General features: G+C 39.6%; 2 protein-coding genes across 4 annotated transcripts in view; one reads left to right on the top strand and one right to left on the bottom strand.

Moving 5' to 3' along the window:
• Positions 1-2,363, top strand: part of LOC135105769 (beta-sarcoglycan-like) — a 6,344-nt gene extending 3,981 nt beyond the window's left edge. Inside the window, exon 7 of the mRNA XM_064014229.1 lies at positions 204-2,363. Coding sequence (XP_063870299.1) covers positions 204-518 — 315 coding nt within the window. The 3' untranslated portion in view covers positions 519-2,363. The remainder of the gene's footprint in view (positions 1-203) is intronic.
• The window catches only part of LOC135105768 (mannose-6-phosphate isomerase-like), a 19,094-nt gene continuing 3,062 nt past the window's right edge, over positions 637-16,668 (bottom strand). The window contains exons 1-8 of one of the 3 annotated variants that reach the window (XM_064014226.1): positions 9,976-10,134; positions 8,016-8,185; positions 7,155-7,303; positions 6,709-6,850; positions 5,965-6,129; positions 5,676-5,843; positions 4,842-5,044; positions 637-2,916 (exon numbers count right to left, since the gene is read on the bottom strand). In XM_064014226.1, the coding sequence (XP_063870296.1) occupies positions 2,680-2,916; positions 4,842-5,044; positions 5,676-5,843; positions 5,965-6,129; positions 6,709-6,850; positions 7,155-7,303; positions 8,016-8,184 (1,233 nt within the window). In that variant the 5' untranslated portion in view covers position 8,185; positions 9,976-10,134 and the 3' untranslated portion in view covers positions 637-2,679. Of the gene's footprint in view, positions 2,917-4,841; positions 5,045-5,675; positions 5,844-5,964; positions 6,130-6,708; positions 6,851-7,154; positions 7,304-8,015; positions 8,186-9,732; positions 9,878-9,975; positions 10,135-16,668 lie in introns of those variants that run through there. The other 2 variants (XM_064014227.1, XM_064014228.1) reach the window with 2 other exon arrangements.

The raw sequence follows: 16,668 nt of genomic DNA, 5'->3' as shown, positions 1-16,668 counted from the left end.
TCTATCTCAATATCTATGAAGTTGCTGTAACCTAATGTTGTCTAATGTTTACATGTGTAAGTGCTCATTTAGAAGGATTCATCTCCTTTGACCAATTTTTTATACTATCTAAGCTTCTTCTGTAACCTGAAAAGTTCTAACTTAATAGTAAATTCTGCAATATCTTCTGTGTTTAAAATTTAAACATGCAATATCTCTCGTAGATTCGGCTGAGAGGAAATGAAGGAATGACACTTGATGGGGGAAAGTTGACATGGTCAGCTGATCAAGACATTTACATGAAGAGTCTCAATGGCTCCATCCTGCTGGACACTGGGAAGGGCATCATGGTGGATGTCAATGCCCTCCCTCTGGCTGGCCCTCCAGATCCTGGCAAGGACCGTGGGCAGTACAAGCTGTGTGTGTGTCTGCCTCAGGGACAGCTCTTCAGGGTCCCTGTGCCTGTGGACAACAACCGCCGCAGTGCTGCCACTCAGATACACTGTGCAAGCTTTAACAATCCTTGCAGCAAGATGTGAATTGTGTCAGTGCCAACCTGAAGTTTCTGAGTTATGTTGAAGGGTTGCATCATTAGAATCTAGTCCCAGATTAGCAGTATTACATAGTTGTTTTAGAGATGTTAAAACAAATAACCAAGAACTTTGTTTATTTATTGAAACAGATTTTATATGTAAATATTTTTTTTAGAGTGCAGCTTTAAAGCTTCTTGATGGTGATATTTATTATCTTTTGTATATGTTGTCAGTAAGGAGCAATGCACCCAGAGCTTGAGTAGATCAGGGTCTAGGCAAAGCAGGTGTGCCTGTCGCCTGCTCCACTATATACTGTTGGATTAAACAAGGATTCCCAAATTTTGGTTTGATCTGTTAAAGCTAGTCATGTAACTATTCTAGTCACAACTGTAAGGAAATCCACAAAGTAAAGCACAACATTTCACAACTTTAGACAGTTTTAAACTATTGAATATTACAACAGTTCTCTTTGGGATTAAGTTACCATACATGCTGTACTTAATTGAAACCTAATATATACTTTGATTAAAAATCAAACCAAAGACTTAAGTCATAGTTAGCAGGTTGTGATGGGTTACAGGTTACTACTGTAAGTGTTAAAAATAAGTAAGTTAATGTAGGCACTTCTCTAAACACCCTCAGTCAACCTTTGTCTTCTTATTCTGATAAGGAGACTCAAGTTACCTTAAACTTTATTGTGTATGATTAAGGAATTTCAAGAATATAGTACACCATCCTCAACCAACAACCTTAGCTTAATTTTAAAATCTTGCTGAATGTTTTCATACATTTCATTGCATATGCAGAGGTTTGGAGATGAGTACAGTCCAGTCAGTTTCCCTGATTATTATTTTATATTCCTTCCTTCATTAGTAGTCTCAGTGTAAGTGAACCTGTACAATTATTACTATGTTTCAGCATTTAACAAGCACTAGAGCAACTGATGCTTTTGCTTTCCTGTTCTACTGGTGAAAACTATTGCTGTAATGACTGCAATGTTTGCAGACCGGCCTGGCCTTGTTTTCTGCTCATAATGCCATGTGTTTGTCCCCAGTGAAAGGGATCAAACCAAGGTGGCACCATCAATACTGTCCTTTTGATCATATATTTGGCCTCTGTCACAGATATGTATGAAAGGTAATGATTGAAATATAAATACACATGAAAGACAAGGTCCATTTCACACAAGGGTATGTAATGAACTTAAAAAAAAAAAAAAAATATACATAAAATTGTTACTTAATTTTATCACAGCCAACTTATTGAATTTAATTTTCTTTAAGGAAAATTGTGGCTTTGTACCCTCTCACATACTTCTTAAAGAAATTTTAATTGGGACTTCAACTATTAGTCAGATTTGTAAGTCTGAGAACCAGAACCAGCTCTAGATTCAGCACTACATACACACAGTGCAACCTTAGTTTAGAATGATGTTCATAAGTTCATAAAGCACAAAGTAACCTGTAATTAATAGCATAAATGTGTTACTGAAGCAAAGTCTGTAGTGGTGTGGCACTGACAGCCGCTAGTATTTAACTTTAGTTCACTGTCAGACGTGAAGATGATTCAAACATCCGCAAAACCTTCTATAAACATATCACCAATTACTACAGTGGATCAAGAACATGCTATTGGTAACTGACAAGACTGCATCATAATTTGAGAAAAATAAATTGAACACACTAACATGCCCTTCCATTGGCCAGACAGTTGAGCCAGCCTGATGAGCCAGCCTCTCTGTCTGTACATACGTTTGCATGATGGAGATAAATGAAGAAGTATTGTTATCTGTCTACTCTGCTAGATTTAACCTTACTCTAATAACATTAAATAAAAATATAAAATAAATTACTCATGCTTACTCACTACATCCTACAAACCTATTCTACTTCATTATGTTTGGTGTTAATTTAGTTTTCCTCAAATTTCATTTATTCTTTATATAATTTTTTAGTGCATCACAGATAATATCACTTGACAACTATCTCAAGACTATTATATTATATGTATTTATGTCATAAAAGATGCAACAACTACATAACAACCAGCAAGCCTCACTGTATCTACCACCAAACACTACCTTCCTGTAACACCCTTCCCTTGGTACCACTACAGCCTCTATGTCGGTGCACCATAAAGCCTTGGTTAGCCGCACCACACCAGCACCTTAGAGCACACACAGAGCACGGAAGGCAAGGAGGCGCGACCCAGAGGTTGGTCTGAGTGTAAGACTCTGGTCGGCCGCCAGGAATATTACGGAGCCACGGTGGAGACTAGTTACCTGAGGCAGCTCCCCCGGGGCCGAGGGGCTCACCTCCACCTTGCTGGCCTCACCCTCCACCACCAACACAATGCTGGCTGACTCCACTGGCCTCAGGGTGTACTGCTCCACTCCACTGGGAACCTGAGGAAGAGGATGATACATATTTATAGTTACAAGGGTTGTAAATACATTTCACTCTACAATGAACTATTTACATTATATATATATATATATATATATATATATATATATATATATATATATATATATATATATATATATATATATATATATATATATATATATATATATATATATATATATATGTTACAGTCAATACCTGAATCCAGACAATTTGTAAAGTGACTTATTTTTTCAGGCAATTTGTGAACTGCCTGGTTAGGTTAGGTTAGGTTAGGTTAGGTTAGGTTAGGTTAGGTTAGGTTAGGTTAGGTTAGGCAGTTCACAAATTGCCTGAAAAAATAAGTCACTTTACAAATTGTCTGGATTCAGGTATTGACTGTAACATATATATATATATATATATATATATATATATATATATATATATATATATATATATATATATATATATATATATATATATATATATATATATACATACATTATATATATACAGTGGTTGTATACGGATATTCACTACACATTAGGTTAAGTCCCACTATAAGTGGCAGAGGTGTGAGGGAGTGCTTGTGAATGTAAATGTAGGTATGTAATTGCACTGCTTTGGCTATCCTAGGAATCTACAACTGACCCTTAAACAGCAGGAGAGGAGAAGGAAGTAGGCAATCATGCTTTCCTGTATTTATATGTTGTGCAGTATAAATTATTTTACAGGAGAGAAGGACCAATAATTCTCCTCTACTCTGTTTGTATGAGAGAGAGAGAGAGAGAGAGAGAGAGAGAGAGAGAGAGAGAGAGAGAGAGAGAGAGAGAGAGAGAGAGAGAGAGAGAGAGAGAGAGAGAGAGAGAGAGAGAGAGAGAGAGAGAGAGAGAGAGAGAGAGAGAGAGAGAGAGAGAGAGAGAGAGAGAGAGAGAGAGAGAGAGAGAGAGAGAGAGTGTAAAGGTCATCCCTAAATATAATCAGTAGTCCCCTGAGGCTGTGTTACATTAGAAGTGGATTTTCACACTAGCTGGAAAAGCTTGTGTTGGAAGAGCAGTGATGCAAGAAAGATAAGGTAGTGAAAGGGAGATGGAACAAAGAGGGATAGCGTGAGGGAAATGGAGGAAGGATAGTAAAGATAACAGGGGAAAGAAAGGGAAATGATGAGGAGAGGAGGTGGTAAGATAGAACATGGAAAGAGTAAAAAAATTAAGGCAGCAGTACAGTACTTTGAAGAGTTAGAGTGGTCACCCTTTTTAGGAACAGTGTGAATGTAGGTAAACTTTCAGCAGAAAGTAAAAGTAGATGCTGACAGACAAATTTGGAAGAGTTTGACCAGGCAAGGTGTGACCACAGAAGCAGTTACAAAGAACAATGGAAGGGCCTCAATCAGGTCTTTTCTCTTCACCTATTTGCTGCTAGATGAGCAGGGGTTACACATTAAGTTTATGCATCTATCTTGTCATTCCCCGGACTTAGACCCAGGCCTTCTTGGTTGTGAGCCAAATGTGCTAAATACAACACTCCATGGACTTTGTGTAATTCACCAAGGCCTGATCATGAATGGACCCACATCCACCAGCCATTACTCTCTTAGTGCAAGCTCAGAGCTCATTATTACTAATCACTGGGTAAGACTGTGATCTCACACACCACACACCCCATCACCCTGGTCAAGGGAGACAGTAAATGCCCCACTTGTCAGGTGACCAGCCCCTAGTGGGGTTTGAACCTACATCAGCCATGGCAGCCAACACAGACTTGGCCCCTTTACCACTGAACCCAGTGTATGTGTGTGTGTGTGTGTGTGTGTGTGTGTGTGTGTGTGTGTGTGTGTGTGTGTGTGTGTGTGTGTGTGTGTGTGTGTGTGTGTGTGTGTGTTCCTGTCCACTCTTTTCTCTGCCACAGCACTTGTGTCGATGATGGGAAAGTTCAACAATACCTCTATCATGTCAACTGCAAAGTCAGGCACAGGTGGGTTGTACAGTATGGTATAGTTGTCCATTTTGAAGCCCTCAAAGTTTCTGGACTCAGCTGGCATCATGGTGTACTCCAGCATGGACACCAAGGTTTCAACATCCTGGTACTTTGGAGTCAAGCCAGCACGCACCACATTGTCAGAGCAGGCCATGCACTCAATGCAGTCTGTAAAAGGGATTATGTGGAGTGGGAGTGAACATTATTACACAGCATTTAAGAAAAGGTTATGTAGATTTATTGTAGCATTCAATATTTTTTGGTTAGAGAAAATAAAAAAAAACAAGGACTAGTGAAAGATATTCAAGTCAATGCAAGTGAGGGATATATTCATTAATATAAGATATTTAGTGCCAAGGGGGGAGCAAGAGAGAGAGAGAGAGAGAGAGAGAGAGAGAAATTCTTTCTCATATCTAACACTCTCCACACATTTTCCATCCATCCCATTTATGTATCCCCTTAATCTTCCTCCTCACATCAATATGCAATTATCTTCATTGGCAAGCACTCTTTTCCCACTTGTTTCTATTCTTTCCTTACAAGTCCAAATGATCCTGCTCTGCTCAATCAACACTATTCCATAGCCACTCCTCTTTAAGACATGATCATTTCTCATTAAGTCTAAATGTGTTACATCACACATGTTCCCACCCTATTTCAGATTCATTATAATCAAGCTTCTCCCAAATTTCATGTTTCACTCTTATACAACTCTCTCTCTCTCTCTCTCTCTCTCTCTCTCTCTCTCTCTCTCTCTCTCTCTCTCCACCCCACATAAAGCTGTTCATAATGTTTTTACCTCCAAACAGATAAGCATGAATAATGTTGGGTCCTAGGAACATGGCTTGGCCAGGCTGCAGTGTCAGGTAGTTGAGGAGATAAATGGAGAAACAGCCAACATCACCAGGATACTTGTCATGGAGAGTGATGAAAAGGTCACGCAGCAGCTCGTCACCTTTGGCTGAGTCTGCCAGGAAGGAGACTTGTTCAGTGATTTGGGACACAAACTGCAAGCAGATGTGTAAGGTAAGTCACAAGAGAACAAGAGATCAGTTAAACAAAACAAAGTGTACTTCTGCATGACGCACCCATTTCAGAAAGTCTTGCCAGGAGGTCACTCAGAGCTGACTCAATGTTTTCCTTGGGAGCATTCATCATCATTGAGAAACATGTCTTCAGGTTTGCCTCTGTGGGTTCTTCAATGAAAGTCTTGGCATTTTCCTCACCTACCACCTGCTGCAGCTCAGGAAGCTCTGCAATGCGATGAACATGGTGATTTTTATGTTTAATGGGTTCGGGTATTGAGTATTACAGTATCATGAGAGGATAAGAAGAGCGAATGAGATGATTGCAGCATGTAAGGAAGAAACATACTGCTAAGAATAAATAGAGGAAACCTCTATTTATTCTTAGCAGTATGTTCCTTCCTTACATGCTGTAATCACCTCATTCTCATTGTCATTGTCATGACAATCTCTTGATGAGAAGTATTATCAGCAAGTGTCAGATACAGAAGTACTGATTTTAGTTTCCAATAAAATATGTTACAACAGCATAAAATTGTGTGTTTCTCTTATTAATCATATAATTCATTAACACAAAAGAAAATGATGACAACATAAAAGTATAATTTTAAAATCAATACAAATCAAATCAAGTTAAACAGCCTTACAAGTCCCAAGTTTAATCTTCTATTTTACTATAGGTAGTGCTGAAATAATATGATAATGGTTTATGATGATGATATTTAGCAAAATAGTAAATTATAAGACAAGTTTTAATAATGAATTACTAAGTAATATGATGACTTAAAAGTAAAACTTTAGTGATACCTGTCAAATGTTTTGTTATTTCCTGGGCTGGTCTGAAGCCACAGAGCGCCTGGAAGGGCGTGAGAGCAATGGTCATTTCAGGTTTGTGGTTTGGGTCCTTGTACACATCGGGCCGTTCCTGGTGGAGTTCTTCAGCATGGCTCTGAGAAAAATTAAACATCCTGTTAATTAAATAAAGAAGAAAAAAAAAAAAGTTTTAACACACTGCAAAGGTATAATGACAAAAGCAAGTTAAGCAGTCTTTTCCTTTTTAAGAACACATACAAATGGTAGCATGTTTGAGCACCATTTTTACAACTTATCATGTTTCTTACAACATATGGTAACCAGGAAGTTTTATGGAAAAGAAAAAAAATATTTACCAACTAAAAATAATTAAAATTCTAGTTTTGGGTGCAATTTATCACATGAAAAAAAAAAAAAAAAAAAAAAAAGTTTGTGAATACCTTGTTAGGGTGGGCCTGGATGGAGAGTGCCTGGTTAACACTGAGCACCTTGAAGAGGAAGGGCAGCTGCTCCCCAAATGTCTGAATGACGGGAGTCCCCAGCACTCCAGGATGCCTCCTGATGTAGTGGCCAAGGGTTTCACCAGAGCCTGCCAAAATAGTAAAGTGTAACCACAACCCTCTCAACAGAGCTTATACAGTTAAAGAAAAAGATATACTGTTATACCATCATGAGACAAAATGTAGATGACAGTACCTGTTAGAAATAATTACAAAGAACTTTTCTACTCACAAGTACTGTAAGCTGAACTTTTATTCAATGATGATTCATTATGTAATTTTTGGCTTTAGCAATATTATTATTTCATCATATATTTGATTTTTCTTTTATTCATGAATTCTTTATTACTCATAAATCAATATCTTCAGAGGTCACAAAGAAGTCAACAGTTGTTCATTTCATCTCAATTTCACTTCATGTGTCAGAGGTGTGCTCACAACACATCTCCAGCACAACCTTGCTGCTACACTGATTGTTTTTTTTTGCCAAAAAGATATTTCTTTAGCCTTTTTTTTTTTTACAATATGAATGCTCCTTAATAAACCTATTACAAGAGTTCAAGAGAAAAAATCTATAAGGATTTTGAATCTAAAATGCTGTGTACAAACTGCCTTACACATAAAAATGAAAAGTTATTACCATTATTAATGTCTTGAAAACTAGATACTATACCTAAACAGGTCAATCTGTATCACCTGTTATTTTGTCACCAAGGTTTCCAGCATTGCAGATCTACAAAGCCAAATCCTTCCATGCATGTATTATCTGGCCATCAAGAACCAGTCAATACATTTCATTACCTTTGATGACTGAAGGGCCGCTGGGGTGTGTTCCCATCCACAGCTCAGCAAATGGCTCCTCCTCAGACACTTCCAGGTCAGGGGAGACAGCCTTGGCCAGCTGGGCCACACTGCTCTTCAGGCCATGCACACCCCAGGCATACTTCTGGACAGCACATTCAAGCTCCATTCTGGCAAAGTAGACAACCACAGATAAAGAACAATCTTTATACACTTTAGACAAATAAAAAAAATTGCTGTGTGATTTGATACTGTCATCATGACTACTAAAATTAAACTACTTTTTTATTCCATTTACTGTAAATCCTCATACCTGGCTTGATGTTTGCTTTATGAGCACAACACTGAGTTGTGGAAACTAAAGCTACATAGGAGCAATCTTCTGCTTTTTGTCTGGCATGAGTGAGGATTTCAAAATGCATGTCCTTGATATCAAGGTCAATAACATCAGAGTTGATAATTATAATTGGTACAAACACAAGTGGGCACTCAACACTCAATAATCTGGAAGTAATGATAAAAAGATCCATCAGGAAGTGATATGTACACCACTACCCTTTTAAAACAGCATGCAGTATGCCTTGCAAAGGCAAATCTTTCTGAAAGTTGTCATTTTACATCTCTTTGTGTACAGTTGAATCTCTTAAACTTAATTCAGTGAATTTTGCCACATGTTTTGCCTCACCAGGTGTGTTTAACTTCATTTACAGAATGAAATGGATAATACGAGAAAGCAGCTTTAAAAACAAAGTGATTGAGTAACTGACTGAGCATCTTATAAAAGATATACAATAAATCATGGTATAGTAACCACAGCAAGTAAGTTATGTACAATATATATCAGGAACAGAAAATGAAACAGGAGATACAAAGAACAACTGTTACATATCAATGATACACTATTCACTAATTCATACCGATATACTGCATACTTAGCATACACTGCATGCAATGATGTAAGGTTGGCTAAGATGTACTGTTCATTACAGTGGTAACATTATATTATGCTGTTGCTGATCTTTTTCATGAACAGGAACAACCAATTATCTGAAGTACAATATATATTTTCATAATTCCAGGAAACTTACCGTGGGCCACAAGTTTGTCCTACAAGTTCAAGTGTTCAATGATAGGGAAGTCTGAGCTCCAGTTTTCTCCACTGCAAGGCATATGTACATTGCTACTTACACCAAATTATTTTGAATGCTATCAACACCAATAATGGTTCAGAATGTAAATGCGCCATTAATGCACAACTGAATAAATCCAAGACTGCTAGTAGGAGGCGTGAGGCTCAAGAGGAGTTTCAAGGCATAAATAAATGTAAATAATACATGGTGTGGGAGTGGAGTGGCATAATAAATGTGGGTAAATGTACAGAATAATACTTGCTTCACTTACGCGGACAAAATTATTAGGAACATACTTCATTGTTACATATGTTATTACCATCACAGTTTTCTCTAAATTAACCTAAGTTCTGTGCCAAAACTCCTAATTCACTCTGTACACAATAAATAATAACAATGTCACAGTACTGATAGGGTTGATAGTAATGAAGTGCACAGTGTTATTTACTCAGATAAATAGTTTTATCTAATGGAATGATGGGTAAGAATTTGTTATAACACTATAAAGTGGGCTAATACATGCACCCCCGCACATCAGAGTGACCAGTGTGGTGAGTGTCATGCTCTCACTGGCCCGATGACTGCACCTTACTGAGGGAAGGCACAGTGTTCCTTTAGAACACCTCAGACACTGCAATAAGCATGTGATTATGTCTGGCGATGCAGGTCAGGGCTCAACCTTCAGCACCAGCCTGCGCCCCGAGCCTGTCCCTCAGCCGTCTCTGGCTCAGCCGCGGTTCCTCCCCCATGGCGGTGACGCAGGTGGGCCAACACCTGGGCCGCCCCGCCGCCACGTAACACCCCAGTGGACACACGTGTACAGAACTCACGTGGTGTGGCAAGGGGTCCGGCGGTGCGGGAACAAGTGTATCCTTCCTGCAACCGTCACCTGGGGCGAGAGTAAGAGGCGGACTGCACCGTCTGGCTGTCTTCTGCTGGTTTGTTTACGTTTACAGGGCGCCGCGATCCGAATCCGGATTCCCGCGGCTGTCTCAACTGTGCTGCAAAGGTCACCACAGGGCTGTGGGACTATATCACACACAACTTACACACACACACACACACACACACACACACACACACACACACATATATATATATATATATATATATATATATATATATATATATATATATATATATATATATATATATATATATATATATATATATATATTTATCTGAGTAAATAACACTGTGCACTTCATTACTATCAACCCTATCAGTACTGTGACATTGTTATTATTTATATCACACACAACTTACACACACACACACACACACACACACACACACACACACACATATATATATATATATATATATATATATATATATATATATATATATATATATATATATATATATATGTGTGTGTGTGTGTGTGTGTGTGTGTGTGTGTGTGTGTGTGTGTGTGTGTGTGTGTGTGTGTGTGTGTGTGTGTGTGTGTGTGTGTGTGTGTGTGTGTGTGTGTGTGTGTGTGTGTGTGTGTGTGTGTGTGTGTGCTTAGAAGGACGATGGACTCAATGTAAGAATATAAATACGGAAGAGGGATTTTCGGTGTCCTCGAAGCATATATTTTAGTCACCTATTGTCATGTGCAGGATAATAACAGTGACAGTTCTCTTCCAAGCCAACCGCAGAATGAGTTGTCTCATATATATATATATATATATATATATATATATATATATATATATATATATATATATATATATATATATATATATATATGTGTGTGTGTGTGTGTGTGTGTGTGTGTGTGTGTGTGTGTGTGTGTGTGAGAGAGAGAGAGAGAGAGAGAGAGAGAGAGAGAGAGAGAGAGAGAGAGAGAGAGAGAGAGAGAGAGAGAGAGAGAGAGAGAGAGAGAGAGAGAGAGAGAATTTGTCGCAGGCTCTCTGAGGTGTGAAGGTTGCAATGCTTGCGTAGTGGTGTTCTGCGGCTGGTGTGCTTTTACCTCCGGCACATGCTGCAAGTGGCACCGACACATTATTTCCCAGTATGTAGTCAAGTTCATCTTGACCGCACCAAACATCCCTCTGACGGGTCTTGCAATGCTTATGCATGATGCATAACACAAAAGACGTTGTCCATCTCATCCATATCTTCAAAAGATGCTGTCCATCTCATCCATATCTTCTCCCCAGAGGCCACATGCAAGAAATGCAGTGCATAGACTTGCCTCCCTCCTTCCCTAGTGTGCAGCGTTCCAGGACCGTGTGAGGAGCATGGAAGCATCAACCTGTGTGTGTTGCCTGCAGGCTTGGTGGGCTGGACAACCTTGACTATGGAGTCAGTGCGTATCGGGAAGAAAAACTGGTGCATCCCGTCACTTCCCCCAAGGCGTCGATTTATTGGATGGAACTTCCACCGATGAGGCTGTGGGCGCGGAGCAAAACACCTAGCCCAGAAAAACCTGCACCTTGGGCCGCTGAGGTGCAGTCCGGGGGGTGGGGCGGCTGAGCCAATACGTGATGGATGCATTTACCGCGTGCTTCCAGGCTGCGCTTTAGGACCAAGTCATTGCAAGGCCATGTCTGTCTTGGCCTTGACTACACATTCCTGCGGCGTCGTGTCAGGGTCAGCTGTGGTGGAGGAGCAACTCAAGTTTCATCATTACAGGAAGGGAAGGTATTGGTGCGGACAGCCTCGAGGCGATGCATCTTCTGTCTAGTTCACTTTTTATTCAGTCCTCTGAAGTATTAATAACAATAACAGAATATATGTAAATAAACACAGGAACATATCAATAAATAAAACACACACACACACACACACACACACACACACACACACACACACACACACACACACACACACACACACACACACACACACAATTACATATATATATATATATATATATATATATATATATATATATATATATATATATATATATATATATATATATATATATATATATATATATATCTTTACCACAACTGCAACAGTAGTGGTAAAGCTGAGGCTCTCTCTGAATGGCAGAGATCCACCGTGAGTGTAAAGGCAGGGAAGGGGGTGGCACTAGCAGACTCCAGGCGGTCAGAGATCGCGACGGGATGTAAACGGAGACACTACCCTTTGAGTGAGGCACAGAAAGTTAGACTTGTGGGCACTCATCGCCAGGCCTCAAGATGTAGCTCAGCAGTGGTCGTCACCAAGCCTGAGCCGAAGACACAGCTGTGCCTCCTGGATAGTGGCAGCAGAGAAAAATAGAGTAATGTCATCAGCATACAACAGTGCTTGTGTGCGTGGAGAGGAAGGAAAGTCAAAAAGTAAAACAGCAAAGAGGAGAGGACTGAGAGGAGAACCCTGCAGGACACTTTTGGTGTCTAAGTAAGACCTAAAGTGAAGTTACCCATCACCAGAGAGAAGGATCTGGAAGACAGAAAGGACATAACTGAGGAGCGATCTGAGTCCCAAGCGGGCAAGGTTCTCAACGATGGCATTATGTGATGATGTGTAAGAAGCTATTTTGAAATTAAGGAATGCTATTAATGTGAATAACTCGTGACTGTATCTTTCTTGAATGTGTTGCTTTAGCTGGAGCTCGGCACAAAACACAAACATCTACACACACACACACACACACACACACACACACACACACACACACACACACACACACACACACAAGGGTAGGCGTGGACTGAGAGCCATCGCCGCAGGAAACTCTTCACCTTAACCCTCAAACCACTAACAACTTTCTTGACAATAAATTAATCGATAGGTTTCCCACAGTCACTCTCGGTTCATCTGTCGTGCCTCCGCCGGTGAGCTGGGTGGCGGCTGGGGAGGCACACGGCCACAAGGAGCGCCGGTCGCGAAGCACCTGCTGGACACGGCAGTCTGGGAGCCTCAGTTGCTGTAGTGGAGGTAATATGTCGGTGACTTTTACGGCTTCTGGGAACGTCGATCCCTTAGCTCTATGAAATCTCGGTGCTGTGTTTTGTCTGTTTCTTTTTTTCTTTTCTTTCTTTATGCATGGAGGAGACCGGTCAAGAGAGAGAGAGAGAGAAAAAAAAAAGGGAGAAGAAGAATAAGGAAGAAAACGAAGAAGAAGAAAGAAGAAGAAGAAGAAGAAGAAGAAGAAGAAGAGAACAACAACAACAACAACAACAACAACAACAACAACAACAACAACAACAACAACAAAGCCCACTTCTTTATCACTCCCGAAAAACAAATAATTTATTGTAATTTCAGAATTATCCATTTTTTATTGCTATTCCCGAAGATCGAAGACTCCTTAGACAAACAATAAATGGGAACGGTGAGAAGGATGAACACGTGATCACTGTATAGCCTGTCATGAATCTGCATTATGTTATCACGTGACTGTTCCTCTCACAATATATTTTTGAGTATGGTAGAGGTCTACGTCACACTCTCGCTATCAAGACAAGCGGGAAGAAAAGATATACACGCACACAGGAATAATCAAAGGAGGAGCAAGCAGCAGCAGACCTATTGACCCTTGGGAGGCTGTTTATAAGCTACACTTACTAATATAAAGTAAGACACAAGATAGTGAAAGCAAGAGTTAACCAGTATTCTCAATCTTAATTTATTTTATTGGTAAGCTCTGAAACTCCCTGCTTGCTTCTGTATTTCCTCCTACCCATGACGAACTCTTTGAAGAGGAAAGTTTCAAAACGGTTTTCATAATTCTGATTACTCCTTTTGACTCTGTAGTGACTGTCACCTTCAGTAAGCCTTTTTTCAGGCCTTTTATGTTTCCCCTTGGCCAGAGCCTCTCTTACATAAATATAAATAAAGAAGATTCCTCCCCTCGAAAATACGAGCTCTTCTTGGTAAGAAGCCACGCCGCTACTGAAAGAGATCCCTGGAAAGAATGAAGGACTCTGGCAGTTAGTCATCATTACGCTGCAAGAAAATAAGACTTGAGGACAATCTGGGCGGGGACATTCCGAGGAAAAAAGAATAATAATATGAACAAAAGGAGTAGATAAATTAATATAATAAAAGATAAAACATAAAGTCATGGAAAAGTAAATAATTGAGGATGTTTTGTTAAAAAATTACGGATTGTATTCTTAAACGTATCAGCGCCTTGTCTCGACTATTATGATTAACAGCGGGTAGTGGAAGCTACTAGAGTGTCCGGGGATGTTTTCATGATTGCATGACAGAACGAATCCCGCATCTCACTGTCCTGGAATAAATAAATAATAAAAAAAAAAAAAAATGAAAAAAAAAAACAAAACAAAACACGGAGAAAATGTATTCAATTCTTTCTTCTCTTGACTGATCGAAGGCGCAGTCTCATCCTTGCATGAACGTTTCGCCGCGCCTCAATACGTCCCTATCCCGTGCATGTCTCCATCCCCTGGTGCTCGCTGCCTCACCCGCCGGGTTGCAGTTTGTGTGGTCCACGTGTCTGTGAGCCCTGGAGTTCATGAGAGTTAACATTTCTCCTGATCAGTCAGTGTTATGGAGTACTGTTACAATATCTTTCATGCCCGTGTTCGTTATATTTTAAGAGTTAAATGTAATGGTGGAAGTTTACAGATTTTGGTTAGGCACTAATTCCGAATTTGAACCTTCGGAAACTCTCAAGGTTCAAGGAAAATTTATTGCGTAGTTTGTCAAGAATAATTACGTGCTTGAAATATAATGACATTACTTACTTTACTTTAACTCTTCTATAGTTTCAATAAAGAATATTGTGTGATTCCCTACAGGATAATTGCGTGCATGAAATGACTGACCTTACTGAAACTTTTCTGCTTGAAACATGAGAAACATAAAGCTTACTCTTTTTGTGCTCTGAATGTTAACAAAGAACGACCATAGCGATTAGTAAAAGGGTTAACAAGAAACGTACATTTTATCAAAGAAAACAGGAGGTAAGACGCTGCGCAGTGCAAGAAACACGCAAGTTGACGTTACATTACCCATTCCTTCTTCCCTTCCCCTCCAGATACTAAGCGGGGAAAAAAACTTCCCCTTAACCAGGAACGAAGGACGCTCTCTCTCTCTCTCTCTCTCTCCTCTCTCTCCTCTCTCTCTCTCTCTCTCTCCTCTCTCTCTCTCCTCTCTCTCTCTCTCTCTCTCTATCTGGTCCCACTGCAAGACGAAGCTAAATACTGGCGCTAATTATGGGGCCCGGAGCGTCCGTTTTTCCCGCCCAAGGTTAGACGGTGGTGATATCACAGCGCCGCAAGAAGTGGCCGGGACGGAAATAATATTCTTAAGCAGTCGTGAGTGATAATTAATAGTAATGATAATGATGATGATGATGATGATGATGATGATGATAATGATAATAATAATAATAATAATAATAATAATAATAATAATCACAATCTGACTATCTACCTACATATACCAGGCCGGCAATCCCACACAGAGAGGCCCAGATAATGCACCGCACGCGCACATCACTCACCACTTCTTACAGTAGCCCCGTCAGCCTCCGGTAGAATGGGATAGTCCTCGTGGACCACCGTACTACATCCTAAATACTACTACTACTACCGATACTGTAGTAGTAGTAGTAGTAGTAGTAGTAGTAGTAGTAGTAGTAGTAGTAGTAGTAGTAGTAGTAGTAGTAGTAGTAGTAGTAGTAGTAGTAGTAGTAGCAGCATCAAGGCCACAACCACTACCACTACCACCACCAACAAGAACAAGAACAAGAACAACAACAACAACAACAACAACAACAACATCGACAGTAATTAATAATAATAATAACAATAATAATAATAATAATAATAATAATAATAATAATAATAATAATAATAATAATAATAATAATAATATAATACACATGCAAAGACAACAATTTATATGTTTTACACATCAGCTGTGGAGAAGACTCGGAGAGAGAGAGAGAGAGAGAGAGAGAGAGAGAGAGAGAGAGAGAGAGAGGAGAGAGGAGAGAGAGAGGAGAGAGAGATGAGAGAGACGAGAGAGCAGTAATTCAGTTAAAGAGAACAAAAACAAGGTGTAATCCATATACAGGGAAAAGGGGAAAATCTCATCAAAAAAGGTCATAAGTGAACACAGCAACCAATCAAGTTTCGCCGCCCATAGGCAGTACTTTATAAAGGTGTATTACGCCTTCAACCTTCGTCACCCATAGGCAGTACTTTACAAAGCTGTACTACGTCCGTGAACAGGTTATGCCTTTCACCAATTTGTATTCTTCTTAACTTCCTTTCCCTTACTCAACTCTTCTACAAGCACGTCCTCCAGCTTCTATCCTCTCAGTTTCTACCTACTTTCTTTTAACGCTTAAACTCCGGGTTGCTTCTTGGAACACATAAAGTTAGTTCAGTCTAACTCGAAATCGTACGAAGCTAGATATTTTTAGACCGAGAATTTTACTACACAACACACAGCTCACAGCACATCCGAGAAATTTAGTAAAATCATGTAATCTCAGCCTGAATAAAGACAACAATGGAATTCATAGGGTTAATTCCAATCGTCCTCCCTCCTGTCCTTTGCCGCATGAGATAGAATTCTACTGTCTGCCGTTACTCAGTCACACA

Source organism: Scylla paramamosain, chromosome 12 (genome assembly GCF_035594125.1).
Source record: "Scylla paramamosain isolate STU-SP2022 chromosome 12, ASM3559412v1, whole genome shotgun sequence".
Lineage (NCBI taxonomy): Eukaryota > Metazoa > Arthropoda > Malacostraca > Decapoda > Portunidae > Scylla > Scylla paramamosain.
Note: the sequence above shows the minus strand (reverse complement) of the source record. Positions and strands in the feature narration are given on the sequence as shown.